Source organism: Callithrix jacchus, chromosome 6, assembly GCF_049354715.1.
Source record: "Callithrix jacchus isolate 240 chromosome 6, calJac240_pri, whole genome shotgun sequence".
NCBI lineage: Eukaryota > Metazoa > Chordata > Mammalia > Primates > Cebidae > Callithrix > Callithrix jacchus.
Genome location: NC_133507.1, coordinates 43,994,214 through 44,012,324, shown reverse-complemented (window position 1 = coordinate 44,012,324; position 18,111 = coordinate 43,994,214). Strand labels below are relative to the sequence as shown.

The 18,111-nt window shown below is 35.3% G+C and overlaps 1 protein-coding gene across 2 annotated transcripts in view; it reads left to right on the top strand.

Moving 5' to 3' along the window:
* Positions 1-17,774, top strand: part of ZNF804A (zinc finger protein 804A) — a 309,871-nt gene extending 292,097 nt beyond the window's left edge. For both annotated transcript variants that reach the window (XM_002806902.6, XM_035304329.3), the window contains 2 exons: positions 11,887-12,017; positions 14,075-17,774. In XM_002806902.6, the coding sequence (XP_002806948.2) occupies positions 11,887-12,017; positions 14,075-17,312 (3,369 nt within the window). In that variant the 3' untranslated portion in view covers positions 17,313-17,774. The remainder of the gene's footprint in view (positions 1-11,886; positions 12,018-14,074) is intronic.
* The last annotated feature ends 337 nt before the right edge of the window (positions 17,775-18,111 follow it).

Sequence of the window (18,111 nt, the reverse complement as noted above, 5' to 3'; positions counted from 1 at the left end):
ACAAGGCGGTTTGCTGCCTACATCTCCCAGTCACCTATATCTGGCATTTCTCCCCATGTTATCCCTCCCCAGCCTCCGCACCCCACACTGTCCCTCTCTTACCTCACCTACAACAGGCCCTAGTGTGTGATGCTCTTCTCCCTCATTGTTAATTTCTTACTGTGCCTAGTTTATAAATTAAACTATATCATAGGGGTGTGTGTGTGTGTCTGTACATATACACACACACACACACACACACACACACAAAATCTATATATATATATATGAAAAGGCACCAAACATAGGATTTGATATTATGTGTGGTTTTAGGCATCCACTGGGGCTTTTGAAATGTATCCCATGCAGATAAGGGGCAACTAGTATACACACACACACATACCCACACACTCACACACAAATATTTATGTAAAATGAGGAACATATTCTCATGTCAATTGAAGTCCTCATTTCTGTAACTGGCCACATGATTATTGCCAGTATTTACAAATGCATTCTTTTATTACCCATTGCCTTTACCCTCAGAAAGCACCTCAACTGATAGTCATTCCTTGACTAGTAGGATGCTTCGAGACTTCATTTTGAGGGTTGTGTCCATTATTAGTCTTGCCTGAATTGTATTTTTTCACTGATGTCAGTCACAGGACATGGTAATACTAAGATATGCCCTATGGGGTTCTGTATTCCAGATATAATCTTCCTTACCTCCCTTGTGGAGTAACAGTCCGATTTCACCTTAGTAGTTAAAGTCAATCACCCCACCCAGCACGGTAACTCCCTTTTTTACCTGTTGATTCAGAGACATAGCAGCCCAAAGTGGATATCTGTAGCTTAATCCACTGTGTCCTATCTCCCAGTTCAATGGAACAATTAATATGTTTCCTGATGAAAGGATTTCTTTCTTTGGAACTAAGACCTCTAGGCCAGCAGAACATAAGGTTGCATATGTAGGAAGCAAAAACTTTGCTAGCAAACAGGTCAATAATGGTAATAGGGAGTGTGCCTGTCCCAAATTAACCTCCTGATTCCTGGAAGCATGAATCCTGGCCATAAGGCAAACAACATCCTATATTGGATGCTAATTCAGAACATGTACAGCCTTCTGGAGCATCCAGACTTTGGTAAGTCACCTTACCAAAACCCAGCCTGGTATTGCCACCTGGCTGGAGTTGTAACTGAATTTTCTTTTTGGGGGGTATAGGAGGGTAATCAAACAGTATTTATTTTAAGATTTAAATTCAAAATGCATATATATGCTTTGTTCCAACAACTTTTCCTTTCAAGTAATTTATCCTTCATATTTGCACATGTACACAGATATATGTAAAAATACTTCACCGCTATACACCTGTTTGTAATAATGAGAAACAACCTAGACATCCACCAGTAGGGGAGGGGTATATATATTATGGTAATCCAAACTCTCAGCCACCATAGCACATTAAACTACGTGTTTAATGTAAAGTGCCTGTTTCAGCATATAAAGAGAGCAAAATATCTTTTTTCACCCGTTCTTTTTTCTTTTGAAGAGTTTCCTATGTAACTGAACTTTCAAAATGTCATTCTACCATTCTATCAAACCATTTTCTTCAGGGTAACAGAAAACATGGTAAGAGAAGTGAATTTCTTCAGCCTGGATCCACTGCAATACTTCATTTTCTGTGAAATTAGTACCTTAATGAGAGAAATGTTGTATGTGGAATACCGTAAATGCAGGTGAGGCAGTCTACAGATGATAGTTTTGTGAGAATCATTGAGTGCAGGGAGGACAAATCAATACTCAGAGTAAGTTTCTCTTCCAGAAAGAAGGTAACACTGACTCTTTCATGATGAAAGCCATCCAATGTACTCAACCTCCTACCAGGCAGCTGTCTGATCACTGCAGAGAATAGTGCTGTATCAGGGATCAGTGGCAGTCTCTGTTGCTGCTGGCAGATTGAGCACTCAGTGATGGCCATAGCCAGGTCAAACCTGATTAATAAAATTCTCCTCTGCTGAGATGACCTCTTGATGAGCATTTATGTAGGACACAAATGTCTTTCTGTTCTTCTCCCATTCAGAGAAGTCTATCTACATACCTAGTCTTTCTTGTTACCAAGTTTTAAATCATGTTTCTTGCAAGTTTCTAACCATCCAGCCAACCTATTGGCCACAGCTCATGAATTGGTGTGTAACTCTACACCTGGCTATTTCTCCTTCCAGAATCAATGAACGACAAAATTTATACTTGATGTTATTCCCATTGAGAGGAATTCCTGTCATCACTGCTCTTCATGGTAGTCCCAAAAAGGAACGATAGGCTGGGTGTGGTGGCTCATGCCTATAATCCCTGCACTTTGGGAGGCCATGGTGGGTGAATCATCTGAAGTCAGGAGTTTGAGACAAGCCTGGCCAACATGATGAAACCCCATCTCTTCTAAAAATGCAAAAATTAGCTGGGCATGATGGCATGCGCCTCTAGAGGCTGAGGCAGGAGAATCTTTTGAACAGGAGGTGGAGTTTGCAGTGAGCCGAGATCATGCCACTGCACTCCAGCCTGGACAACAGTGAGAATCCATCTCAAAAAAAAAAAAAAAAAAAAAAAGGAAAGAAAAAAAAAAGAAAAGAAAAAGAACTGCAGCGTTGCAGCTGTCTATTTCAAGTGGTGTGTGCATGTCACATAGGACAACCTGTAAACCAGGCTGTGTTTTCTTTCCCTCCATCAAATGTCACTTGCCCAATGTTGTGGTTAAGAGAACTCTTTTCCCTACTCTTTTAAAACTTTCAGCTAAAGAGCATCTGTATTACCATGCAACTAAGATCAGTGGAGAAAAAAAAAAAAGACCTGCAATTCATTATTATTTTACTGAATGTTCTCTCTGTCTAGAGAGTTTTCCCTGAGATATCTGTTCAGCTTATTTCACATTTCTTATAAGTCTATGCTCAAATGTCACCTTCTCAATGTGGACTTCTATGGTGAACACACTCTAAAGTACTCCCAGTGGGTCATGCCTTTATATAATTCCCCTCCCTTGCATGTGGATGGAACCTGTGACTTCTTTCTAACTGACAAAATATGAAAAATGGATGAGATAGCACTCCATTGACTAGGTTGCTTTATGTACTTTGAATGGAAAGAGAGACTCTTCCTTGATAATTTTGAATAAGTTGTGTTGGGAGAAGGTCTTAAAGTGTATGATGGAGGATATGTTGTTTGCTGAGGAGCAGTGGCAAGAAACACCAAGCCATCCCAGGCAGAAAACTGCTAGAATAGTAAGCAATATGTACCAGTCATGCACTAGTTAAGCCAGTTCCCAAAACACAGGATACATACCCTTGTCCCTATTGCTGACTTGTGAAGAGTGCTTTCTAGCTTATTTCTATTTTTGTAGTGAACAGGCACTATCTGCCTGTTTAGTGTATCTTTATTTTATAAAGAAACACTGAGCACATGCTTATGAAAAATAATCATTTGTTCACAAAGAGTAAATATGTAGGTCAGAGTCCGCTCTGGGCTTTCAGCTGGGGAATGCTATCAGTCCCCTGATGTCCCACTCTAATCCCACTTCACAATCTATCTTTGTTACTGTTTCTTAATTCCTTCAACACTGCCTGGGTTGGGGTCTCTACAACTGAGCTGGTCTCAGCAACTGTCATGTTTTAAGTGGGTTTTGTGAAAGATCCCTGGGACAAGAAACTGCTGACAGCCTCTAATTGTTGAAAACCAGTAAGAATCCCAGACTGTCATTCCTACTACCACAAGAAAATGAATTTCACCAATAGCCTTAGAAAGCTTGGAAGTGGACATTTTCCACAATCCTCCAGATGAGAATACGCCATACTCAACATCTTGATGGAAGAAAGGACAGCTATGCTGACCATGGAATAAATGTGGGTTGGTTACACTGCTAAATTTGTGGTAATTTGTTACATAGAAATGGAAAATTCATACACGTTCCCTAATCACTCTGTATGAAATTGCTAGACCTTCCCTCACTATATGCCCTTTGGGCCTTTCTGCTTTGTTTCATCCACAGCACTTTTCACTGTCCGTCATTCTATACAATTAACTTGTTTATATGTTTTAATATCTGTTCTTCCCAACTATAATAAAAATTTTATTTTAAAAAGCAGAATTTGTTTCTGCTTTGTCACAGACATATCAACTATGCTTAGAATAGCACCTGACAAATAAAGAGCACTCAGTGAAAGAGACATGTATATATCATTACAACGAAATCAGCCAGATCTGAAGACTTAGGCAGCTTAAGTAACATACAGCAGAATAAATATAGGAGATAGATCACAGGGTATGATCCAGAAAGTCTTGATTCCAGTCCTAGATTACCATTTTCATTTAACTCTGCACAAGTCTTTCAAATTTACTTAACTTCAGTTTTAGTATTTCTAAATAGGGACAATAATGCAAGTCTTATGTAGTTACATATTTATTATCATTATCAAACCAGGTAATATATATAATAATGCTTAATCAATTTTAAGTAGTATTCTGAATGAACAATACAGATGGCTAATATGCATGTAAAAATTCTCAGCCTTCAGAGTAAACAAATAAATTATAAGCAAAACATTAATGATACATCACGTATTGACAATAAATTAAAACACTGAGTGATGCTACCCAATATTGGACATGGTATATATTCTTATATATGTTGAGAGTAGTGTGAAAATGGTGTAATGAATTGCTGTTTGGAAAACATCAAAAGCCTCAAGAAGAGAACACATATCTCTTTTACTCCAGCAGCCCTGTTTGTAGGAATCTATCTTTGGTATGTGATCAGACAGGTATACAAAGTACAGGTATAAGGGTGTTTATGAAAATTTGCTTGGTAATTGTAAAACAACATAGTTAACCTAAATGTTAAAGCACAAACTGAGGAGTAACTAACATACAATTACTTTTTATATTTTCTCTTATTGTTAGTGAATCTACTTTCTCTCTGTCTCTCTCTTCTCCTTACATTGATTAAACCTTTGCTAATCTCTAAACTTTATCCACTAATCTGAGGCTAGAATCATCGTAAAGTTCCCAGAATCATGCATTTCCTGAGAATATATCTGATAATCAATGTTAGCTTGATCTACATTTCCCATATGACACTTTGGTTCTATATAGAACTAAGAGAAGTAAATACATTAAAAAGTAGAGTAGACCCTCTGAGACAGTATCATAACCAAAAAATATTGCGTTCTCTACATTTTTTCATTTGCAACTTGCATATTTCCAAAGCATATATTGAATTATATGCCAGTGTATATTATAATTTGTTTTGGATAAAATTGCTAGATCACTTTTTATCACAAATTACTTTTAATAGTTTTCTGATTTTCTAATTCTTGCTAACTGCCATTTCTGTCTTGACATTTATCACTAAGAATTCCTTACAAATGCTTTTTAGTAAATTGTTGAGGAAGCTTTAGAAATATCATTGCTATTTTCATGTTTCACTGATAAAGTCTTATATATTTATTTGTGTGAAAATTAAGTGCTATTATTTTCACTTGGTATTTTAAAAAATATTACAGTCGTACATTACTTAACAACCGGAATCCATTCTGATAAATATGTCATTACACAATTTCATTACTGTGCAAAAATAATAGAGTGTACTTACACTAACTTAGGTAGTGCAGGTTACTACACACCTATGCTATATGCTATAGCCTATTGCTCCTAGGCTACAAACCTGTACGGCATGTTACTATAGCAGATACTGTGGGCAATTGTAACACAATGTTACTTGTGTATCTAAACATATTTTAACAAAGAAAAGATAATGCATTTCCTTATGATGCTATTACATCTACAATATCTGTAGGCAACAGGATATTTTCATCTCCATTATAATAATTTTCTGGGACCACATTTCTTTTTTTTTCTTTCTTTCTTTCTTTCTTTCTTTCTTTCTTTCTTTCTTTCTTTCTTTCTTTCTTTCTTTCCTTCTTTCTTTCCTTCTTTCTTTCTTTCTTTCTTTTCTTTCTTTCTTTCTCTTTTTCATTCTTTATCTTTTTTTTGAGATGGAGTCTCACTCTGTCACCCAGGTTGGACTGCAGTGGCATGAACTTGGCTCACTGCAACCTCTGTTTCCCAGGTTCAGGTAATTCTCCTGCCTCAACCTCCTGAGCAGCTGGGACTACAGGCATGTACCATCATGCGCAGCTAATTTTTGTAGTTTAGGTAGGAATGGGATTTCATCGGAGTCTGTTGGGGTCACATTTATATAAGCAGTCCATCATTGACCAAATGTCCTTATTTGGAGCTTACCTCTACTTGGTTTCTATTATTCACCTTTCAAAATTACTTTTCTAGATGTAAATATGAGGTTGAACTTTATTCTTGTTGCAGAAAAATATAAGACAAAATATTAAAACTTGCAAATTCTAGTTTTAAAACTCTATAAGGTATTTGGCCAGGTCCCAAAGCAGTTGAATATTGTCAAAATATTAGGTGAGTTAGTTTACCCTGGTTTCAGGAAGTCTGTTACAAAGAGAAGTATTTGTGCATAGAAGATCAAGATTAGTATGATCACCTGGATGTAGCTTAGTGATTCTGATCAACCTCTACAATATCGACACATTTACATTTTGTTTATTTTTAATAGTAATTTTTTTTTTTTGTGGATACCTAGTAGGCATATATGTTTATGGCTTACCTAAGATATTTTGACACAGGCATTCAATGCATAATAATTACATGAAAGTAAATAGGGCATCCCTTACCTCAAGCATTTAGCCTTTGTGTTTCAAAAAATTCAATTATTTTTAGTTATTTTTAAGTATACAATTAAGTTATCTTTCTTCTATAGTCACTCTTTCATGTAAAAAAAATACAGGACTTACTTATTCTAACTGTTCATTTGTACTCATTAAATATCCCCCACTTACCCCACCCCCAACTACCCTTTCCATCCTCTATTAACCATCCTTCTACTCTCTGTCTCCTTGAGTTTGATTTAATTGTTAGCTCCCAAAGATAATTTCACTCAAGATAATGATCTCCAGTTCCATCCATGTATTGAAAATAACAGGATCTCTTTCTTTTCAGTGACTGAATAATATTCCATGTGTATATGTACAGCATGTTCTTTTTCCATTTATCTGTTGATGGACACTTAGGCTGCTTCCAAATATGTGCTATTGTGAATAGTGCTGCAATAAACATGAGAGAGCAGGTATCTCTATAATATACTGATTTCCTTTCTTTTGAGTATAGTGGGACTGCTGGATTGTATGGTAGCTCTATTTTTAGGTTTTTAAGGAACCTCCAAACTGTTCTCCAGAGCCATTGTCCAAATATGCATTCCTACCAACAATGTACAATGGTTCCTTTTTCTCCACATCTTCACTAGCATTTTTTATTGTTTGTCCTTTGGAGAAAAGCCATTTTAACTAGAGGGAGATGATGTCTCATTGTAGTTTTGATTTGCATTTCTCCAATGGTCAGTGATGTTGACCATCTTTTCATTTACCTGTTATTCTTACATCTTCTTTTCAGGATTGCCTATTTAGATATTTTTCCCATTTTTAAATCTGATTATTTGATTTTTTCTTATACGTTCTTTGAACTCCTTATGTATCGTGGATATTAATTCCTTGTCAGATGGGTAGTTTGAAAATATTTTCTCAGACTCTGTGAGTTGTCTCTTCAGTTTGTTGATTTTTTTTTCTGTGAAGAAGCTTTTTAATGGGTGTGATCCCATTTGTCCATTTCCTTTGATTGCCTGGGTCTATGAGATATTGCTCAAGAAGTCTTTGCCTATTCCAATGTCCTGAAGAATTTCCCCAGTGTTTTCTTTTAGTAGTTTTATAGTTTGAGGTATAAGTTTTAAGTCTTTAAATACATTTGGTGAGACTTTTGTATATGGTAAAAAAAAAAAAAAGGAGTCTGATGTCCTTCTTCTGTGTATGGATATCTAGTTTGCTCAGTGTCATTTATGGAAGAGACTGTCCTTTCTTCAATATATGTTCTTTGAAGCTTTCATGAAAATGAATTTACTATAGATGTATGAATTTATTTCTGGGTTCCCTATTCTATTCCACTGGTCTGTCTTTTTCATGCCAGAACCATGCCATTTTGGTTACTTTAGCTCTATATTATAATTTTAGCCAGGTAATGTGATTCCTCCAGTTTTGTTCCATTGGCTTATGATAGCTTTAGTTATTCTGTTTCTTTTGTGGTTCCATACACATTTTGGGATGTTTTTATTTATGTGAAGAATATCATTAGTATTTTAATATGAATCGCATTAAATCTGTAGATTACTTCAGGTAGTATGGACATTTTAAGAATATTGATTCTTCCAGTCCATGAACATGGAATATATTTTCACTTTTGGTATCCTCTACAATTTCTTACATCGATGTTTTATAGTTTTTTATTATATAAATATTTTTTAAAATATTTATTTTACTTTAAGTTCTCAGGTACATATGCAGATCATGCAGGTTTGTTACATAGTTCTATATCTAAAATTTATAACAAAGTATTCTTAATCTACTGTTCTGTAATTCTATATTAGTGGTATTAAAATCAATTAATAATTTAATGCAAATATATAATTATATCCACTTTTAATAGTGATATCAAGGAAAAGATTTCAAAGTTTTGCTTTCTGTGAAGTAATTGTACTATTGAGACATTTATGACATGATCTATTTTCATCTAAATTGTACTCTGAATAGTCGCTTTCTACACAAATATGTCAGTGCAAATAAACACTCTTGAAATATCTCTGTATAATTCAAAAATTATTCTAAAATAATGACATAGATATAGATGAGATATATACATATACACATACAAAGACACTTTCTATAAATCATGTCAATTAAAATATTAGACATCAATTAAAGCTTAAACTATGTCAATGTTATATATCACTCAAGCTACTTTATGCTATGTAGGAGAAATTAAGATTTACAATCCAGAATTATTTAACATTATTCATAGTTACTATTTTTTTTTAAATAGATGGAAAATATTCTAATTTGGAAGATCTAAATGAGTTACACAATAATTTAAAAATATTTATGAAGCAGACATTTTATATACCAGGTATTGTTCTAAGCTCCTGGTACATATAAAGGCACATGTATAAGGTATTTATCAAAACTTTATCCAATTAGTTTGTTAAAATATTACTAGTGGTATCAGTTCATTCTCATGCTGCAAATAAAGACATACCAGAAACTGGGAAATTTATAAAGGAAAAAGGTTTGACTCACAGTTCCACATGGCTGGAGAGTTCTCACAATCATGGTAGAAGGTGAAGGAAGAGCAAAGTCATATCTTACATGATGGCAGGCAAGAAAGCAGGTGCAGGGGATCTTCCCTTTATAAAACCATCAAATCTCATGAGACTTATTTATTATCACTGGAACAGCACAGGAAATACCTCCTACTGGCTGCTTTCGTGAGCTGGTGTTGAGTTTCTTTGGTTTTTCCAGGCACACAGTGTAAGCTGTCAGTGGATCTACCATTCTGGTGTCTGGAGGAGGACAGTGACCCCTTCTCACAGCTCTGCTAAGCAGTACCCCACTGTGGACTTTGTTTCGGGGTTCCTACCCCATATTTTTCATCTGCACTGCCCTATCTGAGGTTCTCCATGAGGGATCTGCCCCTGAAGCAAACCTCTGCCTGGACATCCAGGCATTTCCATATATCCTCTGAAATATAGGCAGAGGTTCCAAAACCTTAACTGTTAACTTCTGTGCACTCACAGGCTCAACAGAATGTGTAAGCCACCAAGGCTTTAGGCTTGCACCCTCCAAAGCAATGACCTGATCTGTACATTGGCCCCTTTTATCCATGGCTAGAATGCAGGGCACTAAGTCTTGAGATGGCACAAAGCACTAAGGTTCTGGGTCTGGCCCACAAAACAATTTTCTCCTCCTAATCCTCTGGGCCTGTGATGGGAGGGGCTACTGTGAAGACCTCTGACATGCCCTGGAGACATTTCCCCAATGTCTTGGTGATTAACATTTGGCCCCTTGTTACTTATGCAATTTTCCACAACCAGCTTGAATTTCTCCTCAGAAAATGGGGTTTTAGTTTCTATTGCATCATCAGGCTACAAATTTTCCAAACTTTTATGTTCTGCTTCCCTTTTAAACATAAGTTCTAAGTCCAAGCCATAACTTTGTGAATACACAAAATGGAAAGCTTTTAACAGCCCCTAAATCACCACTTGAATGCTTTGCTGTTTAGAAATTTCTTTAGAAAAGTTTTACAGATCTCTAGGGTAGGGGCATCAGTCTTTTTGCTAAAGCATAACAAAAGTAATCTTTATTCCAGTTCCCTAAAATTCCTCATCTCCATCTGAGACCACCTCAACCTGGATTTTATTGTCCATATCACTATCAGCATTTTGGTTAAAACCATCAAGAAGTCTCTAGGAGGTTAAAAACTTTCCCATGTCTTCCTGTCTTCTCAGTGCTTCACACTGTTCCAAACTCTGCATGTTACCCAGTTCCAAAGGCACTTCCGAATTTTCAGGAATCTTTACAGCAGCACCCCACTACTCAGCTCCAATTTACCATATTAGTTAGTTCTTATGCTGCTAATAAAGACACACCTGAAATTGGCTAATGTATAAAGGAAAGAGGTGTAATTGACTCACAAATGCATAAGGGTGGGAAGGCCTTACAGTCATGATGGAAAACGAAGGAGGAGAAAAGTTATGTCTTACATGGAGGTAGGCAAAAGAACATGTGCAGGGAAACTCCTCTTTATAAAACCCTCAGATCTCATGAGACTTATTCACGCTCACATTAACAGTATGGGAAAGACCTGTATCTATGATTCAATTACCTCCCAGTGGGTCCTTTCCACCACTCATAGAAATTATGGAAGCTGCAATTTAAGATGTGATTTGTGTGGGGACACAGCCCCACTACATCACTAGTATAAATCTTATTGTCTTAGAGTCCTACTCAAGATTCAGATATATTACAATTGCATAACAACATGAACCATTAGGGAAAGTAGTACCTTAATTATTTTTAAGGTACTATTTTCAACTGTACACATCATGGAAGTACATAGTAAAAATATTTGGGGCATAAGACAACTTTGATGTCTCTAAAATTATACCACACACATGCTATTTATCAATTACGTTCAAGTTGACATGCTGTTTTTCTGGCCATCAATCCAGAAAATGAACTTCTTTAACACAGATAAAAAATAATGCCCAATGTAGTAAGAATTTCCAGAAAAAAACAGTACTAATTTTCTTCCAGTATCTTGAATTATTTTGGAAATGTGCCTGCTATATGAGAGAAAGGATTTTTTTAAATCACATCAGTAGAGATCATTTGTGTTATGGATTAACAGAAATCATTTACTCTTAGAACACACAAAAACAGCTGCTCTGCCCATGGAGTAGCCGTTTTTTATTCCTTTACTTTCCTAATAAATTTTTCACTTACACACACACACACACACACACACACACACGACTAGATAACTTTCTAATGTACAGTACATCCAAATATAAGAAAATTTGTGTATATATATGACTGAGATACATAAGCAAGTTGAACTTTTCTTTGAAATTTGGGGTTTATAAGACAAACATGCTTCATATGAATTAGACAGGCAAAGAAATAGCAGGGAACAGTCAATAAGAAGAAATTAAAGTTTTCAATTCCAATTTGCCTAAGGTATAGATATAAATTTTACTCTAATGTAGTAATATGTGTTGGCTATTTCACAAGCCAAATGCAAGAAAATACTTTTGTTAGAAATGGGTTGTCGTGAATGTTATGTTTACCTTTGACAAGGTCAAAGATGGTGCATTGGAAAATTTCAACAATAACAATGAAACTTTAAAACTGCTATAGACCAAAACACAATTAATCATTTCCATTTTTTTTTAACAGAGGCTCAAGGAACTGAAACAAAGGGAATTTGCTCGAAATGTAGCATCTAAATCCAGGAAAGACGAAAGAAAGCAGGAAAAGGCACTCCAACGCCTGCACAAGCTGGCTGAGCTAAGAAAGGAAACTGTATGGTTAGTATGCAATGAAATTTTAAGTTTTCTTAAAACATGACCATAAAAGGGGTATGGGGGTGTAAGAAATAAAGGGCACAAGTCTATTTATTTCTGTACCCAGAATAAGGCACATATGTTTTCATGGACTTCTGTAGGCTGTAAACAATAATTTGAGTTAGAATTTTATGCAAACATCTGTTTAATGCACATTTCAATAAAAAACCAAAATTACTGTAATTTTGGATTTAAAAGACGCAACTTTAATGTTGTTCTTTAAGCTATCTTAGTTAAAAGCTATCCCATCTTGGTGATATTCAAACATTTGTTTGAGGAAGACAGCAAGGCAATATCTTATGACCCTTTTTACAAAAATAGTTTTAGAGATTCTTTTACAATAAAAATTTGGAGAACTATTTAAAATTATGTTTAAGATTCTGTTTCTAAAAAAGCTTAAGAATTTTGCTTGGGAAGCAGATCAACATTACTTGCACTGTGAATAAACTGTATCTGGGCTATTAGAGTTTCACAGCTCTTAAACTTTGACCTGCATCTAACAGTGATCAGCTACTAGATGTGAAAAGTGTTATAATTCAGACTTTACAATTCAAGCAAGGGCAACGTTATTAAAAGAAAACTTTTGTTAAAAAAACAAGTCTTTGTTTCTCCAATAAATAAGTCCTCTCTTATTATTGTCTATATCAAGATTATTTCATTCCAAATCTATTATTCGCTAAATAAAGTTAGAGGATACACTGATATATTGAAACATTGTTGGGGTGCCAAATTTGTACAAACCAAAATAAAATGTATACGTATTTGGAATCCTACATGGAACTGTTAAAAACAGATAATACTGTTGTTCAGTTATACAAACCAGATATGTTTACTTTGTGTGGTAATGAATAAAAAAAGATACAAATTTTTGCTATAAAGAATCATGTTACCTATGCAATTTGATGCTCTATAAGTAGCATTTGCAAATATAAATTATTATATTATGTGAAATAGAGCTAATGATATAAACAAAAAAGTGACATCTAAATTATTTTCCTCAGTATAAAGTACATATTTTCCATTATATATGCACACAGCCATGCATACATGATTTTTTCCATTAATTATGTGCTTTAAAAGATGGGAACAGAAAGTCTTTCTGCTATTTAGTAGATATGACCATAGAGCAATGTATTGTGTTAGTAGTTAAAGAAAATGTCCAACTAAAATTTTCTTGTCCACTTATAATATCTAGAATGCTGAATTTTTAGAATAGCATGAAAATTTTTTCACACATGGTTCTGTTAAGGTAAGGATAGGATATAGTGGTTTCTTATATTTGTATGTTTGTCAGTATAGTTTTTTTTTTTATCAGAACTCACTATTTACAGTGTAATATAATTTCAAATAAATTGTATTTTAAGTGAATTGCCTTTTATCCTGTATTTTCTGTATGTTATGATATAACGTGCAACTTGAGGATAATTTTAAGTATTGAGACTAGCAATTTCAAAAGATTCAAGCTCTCATCAAGCTAGTACTATCTCTTAATTACCTTTGCATTGCAGCATATCAATTGGGCTACAGTAGACTCTTGGTGAATGCTGGGTAGATTGAATTGTTGAACTAAATTCTCAGCTTTTCTGAAGTCATGATTAAGGGTTATGTTTAGCTCTTTCATCATATTTACCATATAGCATCAATGATGTTAAGTATTTGTGAATTAAAAGTAATTTTACCTTAGAGAATGCAACACTGCAAAATATCACGGAAGAGGCCATGAAGGTAGGAAGTTTTGGTCATAAAGCACTGGTTGAGAGCATATAAATATCCTCAACACTGCTCTTAAGAGCTATGAAGGAACTTTGGGATAGTATCTCCAAGTTATTCCAAATAGTTACCAATAAGCAAATGATACTGTGGCACCAGGAAAAGTACTTACACAATATGAAGGCAATTCTGCTACAAATATTTAAAAATTAAAAAAAATATTTTAATGACTTTTTAATGATGTAATTTTTTTTTGTTTTTTTTTCTCAAATGTGTGCTATTTAACACACACTTTTGTTTCTTTTTTCTAGTGCTCCTGGAAGTGGTCCCATGTTCAAATCAACAACTGTTACTGTGAGAGAAAACTGTAATGAAATTTCCCATAGAGTTGTGGATTCAGTTAATAACCAGCAAGATCTCAAATATACTTTGATTCATAGTGAAGAGAATACTAAAGATGCTATCACTGTTGCTGCAGATTCAGAAAGTGCAAATAATGATACAGCAAAAAATAACCAAGTTGGGGATCAAGCCCAGGGGATTCACAGACACAAAATCGGCTTTTCTTTTGCATTTCCAAAAAAAGCATCCGTGAAGCTAGAGTCCTCAGCTGCAGCCTTCTCTGAATACAATGACGATGCCTCAGCGGGAAAAGGATTTAGCAGAAAAAGTAGATTTGTCCCCAATGCTTGTCATCTTCAACTATCTTCACCAACAGATGTGTTTTTGAGTTCTGAGGAGAAAACTAACTCTTTTCATCCACCAGAGGCAATGTGTACAGACAAAGAAACTGTTCAAACTCCAGAGATCAAAGAAGTCTCTAGAGAAAAAGATACATTATTATTGCCTTCATTTTGTAAGCTTCAACTTCAATTATCTTCTGATGCAGATAATTGTCAAAATTCAGTCCCATTAGCCAATCAAAAACTACTGGAAGATGTTATTAATGAAGACATACCTGTGAGTGGTAACAGTTCTCAGTTGTTAGAAAATAAATTCAAAGTTCTTGACATGTCTAATGATTGCATATCTGTGCAAGCTCCCACAGAGGAAAATGTTAAGAATAATAACGCATCCAGAACTGAGGTTGAAAATAAAAATGATCCCAAGATATTGACCCCTTCAAATACTGAAGAGGTTAATATAACCTCACATAAGGAAACAGATTTCTGTAAAAGACAATGTGAGCCATTTGTACCTGTCCTCAACAAACACAGATCTACAGTTCTTCAGTGGCCATCAGAAATGCTGGTTTATACAACCACTAAACCATCAATTTCCTACAGTTGTAATCCTCTATGTTTTGACTTCAAGTCTAGTAAAGTAAACAATAAACTAGATAAAAATAAGCCACCCTTAAAAGATCTTAATTCTCAGCAGAAGCAAGAAGACATTTGCATGGGAGCAGTTTCAGATTGCAAGGATGTATCTATAGAAGGACTCACTGATAATGAAACTGGAAGTAGCAAAGATAAATACACCCAAGTTACTCCTCTTTTGGCTGATGATATTCACTCCAGTAGTTGTAATTCTGGAAAAAATGAGGATATGGGTCAGAGGTATAAACATATTTCCTGTAAGATCAGACAAACAGAAAAGTATAATTTTACTAAAAGTCAAATAAAACAGCACACTCTAGATGAAAAATACAACAAAATAAGGTTGAAAGAGACTCATGAATACTGTTTCCATAAAAGTAGAAGAAAGAAAAAAAGAAAAAAGTTATGTCAGCATCATCATATAGAGAAAACCAAAGAATCGGAAACTCACTGCAAAATGAAAGCAGAGAATATTTACACTGATAATGCTGGGAAATATCTACTGGAACCAATTGCAGAAAAGCAGTATTTACCTGCAGGGCAATTATTAGACTCGCATCAGTTACTTGATAAAAGGCTCAAATCAGAATCCATATCCTTAAGTGAAAATGAAAAAACGTGTAAAACATGGAATACTGAATACAACACTTATGATATTATCAGTTCTAAAAACCACTGTAAAAAGAGCACAGTACTTTTAAATGGACAATCAAATCCAACAATGATACATTCTGGGAAACATAATTTAACATACTCTAGAACTTACTGTTGTTGGAAATCCAAAATATCAAGATGTAGTCAGGATCACAGATGCTTAGTTCTTCACAATGATATGAAATGTGTGAGTCAGAATCAGGCTGTTAAAAGAGGTTACAATTCTGTCATGAATGAATCAGAAAGATTCTATCGAAAACGCAGACAACATTCACATTCTTATTCTTCAGATGAAAGTTTGAATCAACAGAATCATTTACCAGAAGAATTTTTTAGGCCACCAAGTATTTCAGTTGCTCCCTGTAAGCCTAAGAAGAAACGAAGGAGAAAAAGAGGCAGATTCCACCCTGGATTTGAAACGTTAGAAGTCAAAGAAAATACAGATAATCCCATGAAAGATAATTCTTCCCTAAATCCTCTAGATAGGTTAATAAGAGAAGACAAAATAGAGGAAATGAAACCACAAGAAGTTGCAAAAGTCGAAAGGAACTCAGAACAAACAGACCAATTAAGAAACAAACTGCCTTTTCACCCTAGCAATCTCCTTCTTACTGAAACCAATGGTGAAACTGAACATTTAGAAATGGAGACCACTTCTGGTGAACTGTCAGATGTTTCCAATGATCCCACGACATCTCTCTATGTAGCTAGTGCTCCAACAAAAGAAGCAATCGACAGTACTTTGCTTGAACACAAAGAAAGAAGTGAGAATATAAATCTTCATGAAAAGCAAATTCCTTTCAAGGTGCCTAACATTGAAAGGAACTTTAGACAGTCACAGCCTAAATCCTATCTTTGCCATTATGAATTTGCTGAGGCCCTTCCACAAGGAAAGATGAATGAGACGCCAACTGAGTGGCTGCGTTATAATTCAGGAATCCTTAACACACAACCACCATTACCATTCAAGGAAGCACACGTCAGTGGTCATACCTTTGTAACAACTGAGCAAATCCTGGCTCCATTAGCTTTACCAGAGCAAGCATTATTGATTCCACTAGAAAACAATGACAAATTCAAAAATGTACCATGTGAGGTCTACCAGCACATTCTACAGCCAAACATGCTGGCCAACAAGGTCAAATTTACCTTTCCTCCAGCTGCCCTCCCACCCCCCAGCACACCTTTGCAGCCTTTGCCTTTGCAGCAGTCCTTATGTTCTACCTCTGTAACCACTATACATCACACTGTTTTGCAGCAGCATGCTGCAGCTGCTGCAGCTGCAGCTGCAGCAGCAGCTGCAGGAACCTTTAAAGTGCTTCAGCCACACCAACCGTTTCTTTCCCAAATCCCAGCTCTCACCAGAACCTCATTACCTCAGCTCTCAGTAGGACCAGTAGGACCCAGGCTTTGTCCTGGGAACCAGCCGACTTTTGTTGCTCCTCCTCAGATGCCAATCATTCCAGCTTCCGTTCTTCATCCTAGCCATCTGGCTTTCCCACCTTTACCCCATTCACTCTTTCCTTCACTGCTTTCCCCACACCCTACTGTCATCCCTTTGCAGCCTCTCTTCTAGTCATCACCATAATAAAAAAAGAAACCGCTCTTGTGAAAACTATTGCTATATGCGTTAAGTGTTCATCAATGTGGGTACTTGGCTATTTAACTGGTGGAAATAAACTGGCTGATATATGGCCTCATTGGCTTGAAATCATTTACTGTAAGTGTAATGATGCAAATAAATCCCTAAGTTTCTGATACATATTATACTATTAAAGCACTGAATAGTTTGAAAATCAATACAATATATGCTGTATATTAAAATTATGTGTTAAGAGTATGTATAATGTACATAAAAATATTTATAGTACTATAATTTATGTTGTAAAGTATGCTCTCTGGGTTTTTCTTAATCTTTGTGTATTTGCAACTATTTAAATGTTTAGACAAAGCTGATGGCACTATGTTTTGTACCATGTTCCTTGAAACTGTAAATTCAGTGAAAAATATCTCTTGCAATAAATTTTTGTTAACTATTTAAGTAAATCAAACTTTTGTTTTCAGTTGGTTTTCACTGTTTTAGGAATGTATAGTAACAGCAGGTGTTGAGTTTATATTACTTTTCTCATACACAGGAATCTCTGAATCTCCAAGGCCCACCAAAATATCCTTGGAGCTCTACCTATATTTCAACTATAATACTATCTTTTAGAATAGTATAACAGAGGGTCCATTTGTTTTTCTGTTTTACTGTATGTTATTATATTCAAAGTCTACTGTATTTCCTGAACAGTTGGCCCCATCTTTAGATAATAAACCAGAGAAATTCATGTTGAAGTAATTTTAGTATTTGATGGGTAATAGCTCAAAAATAT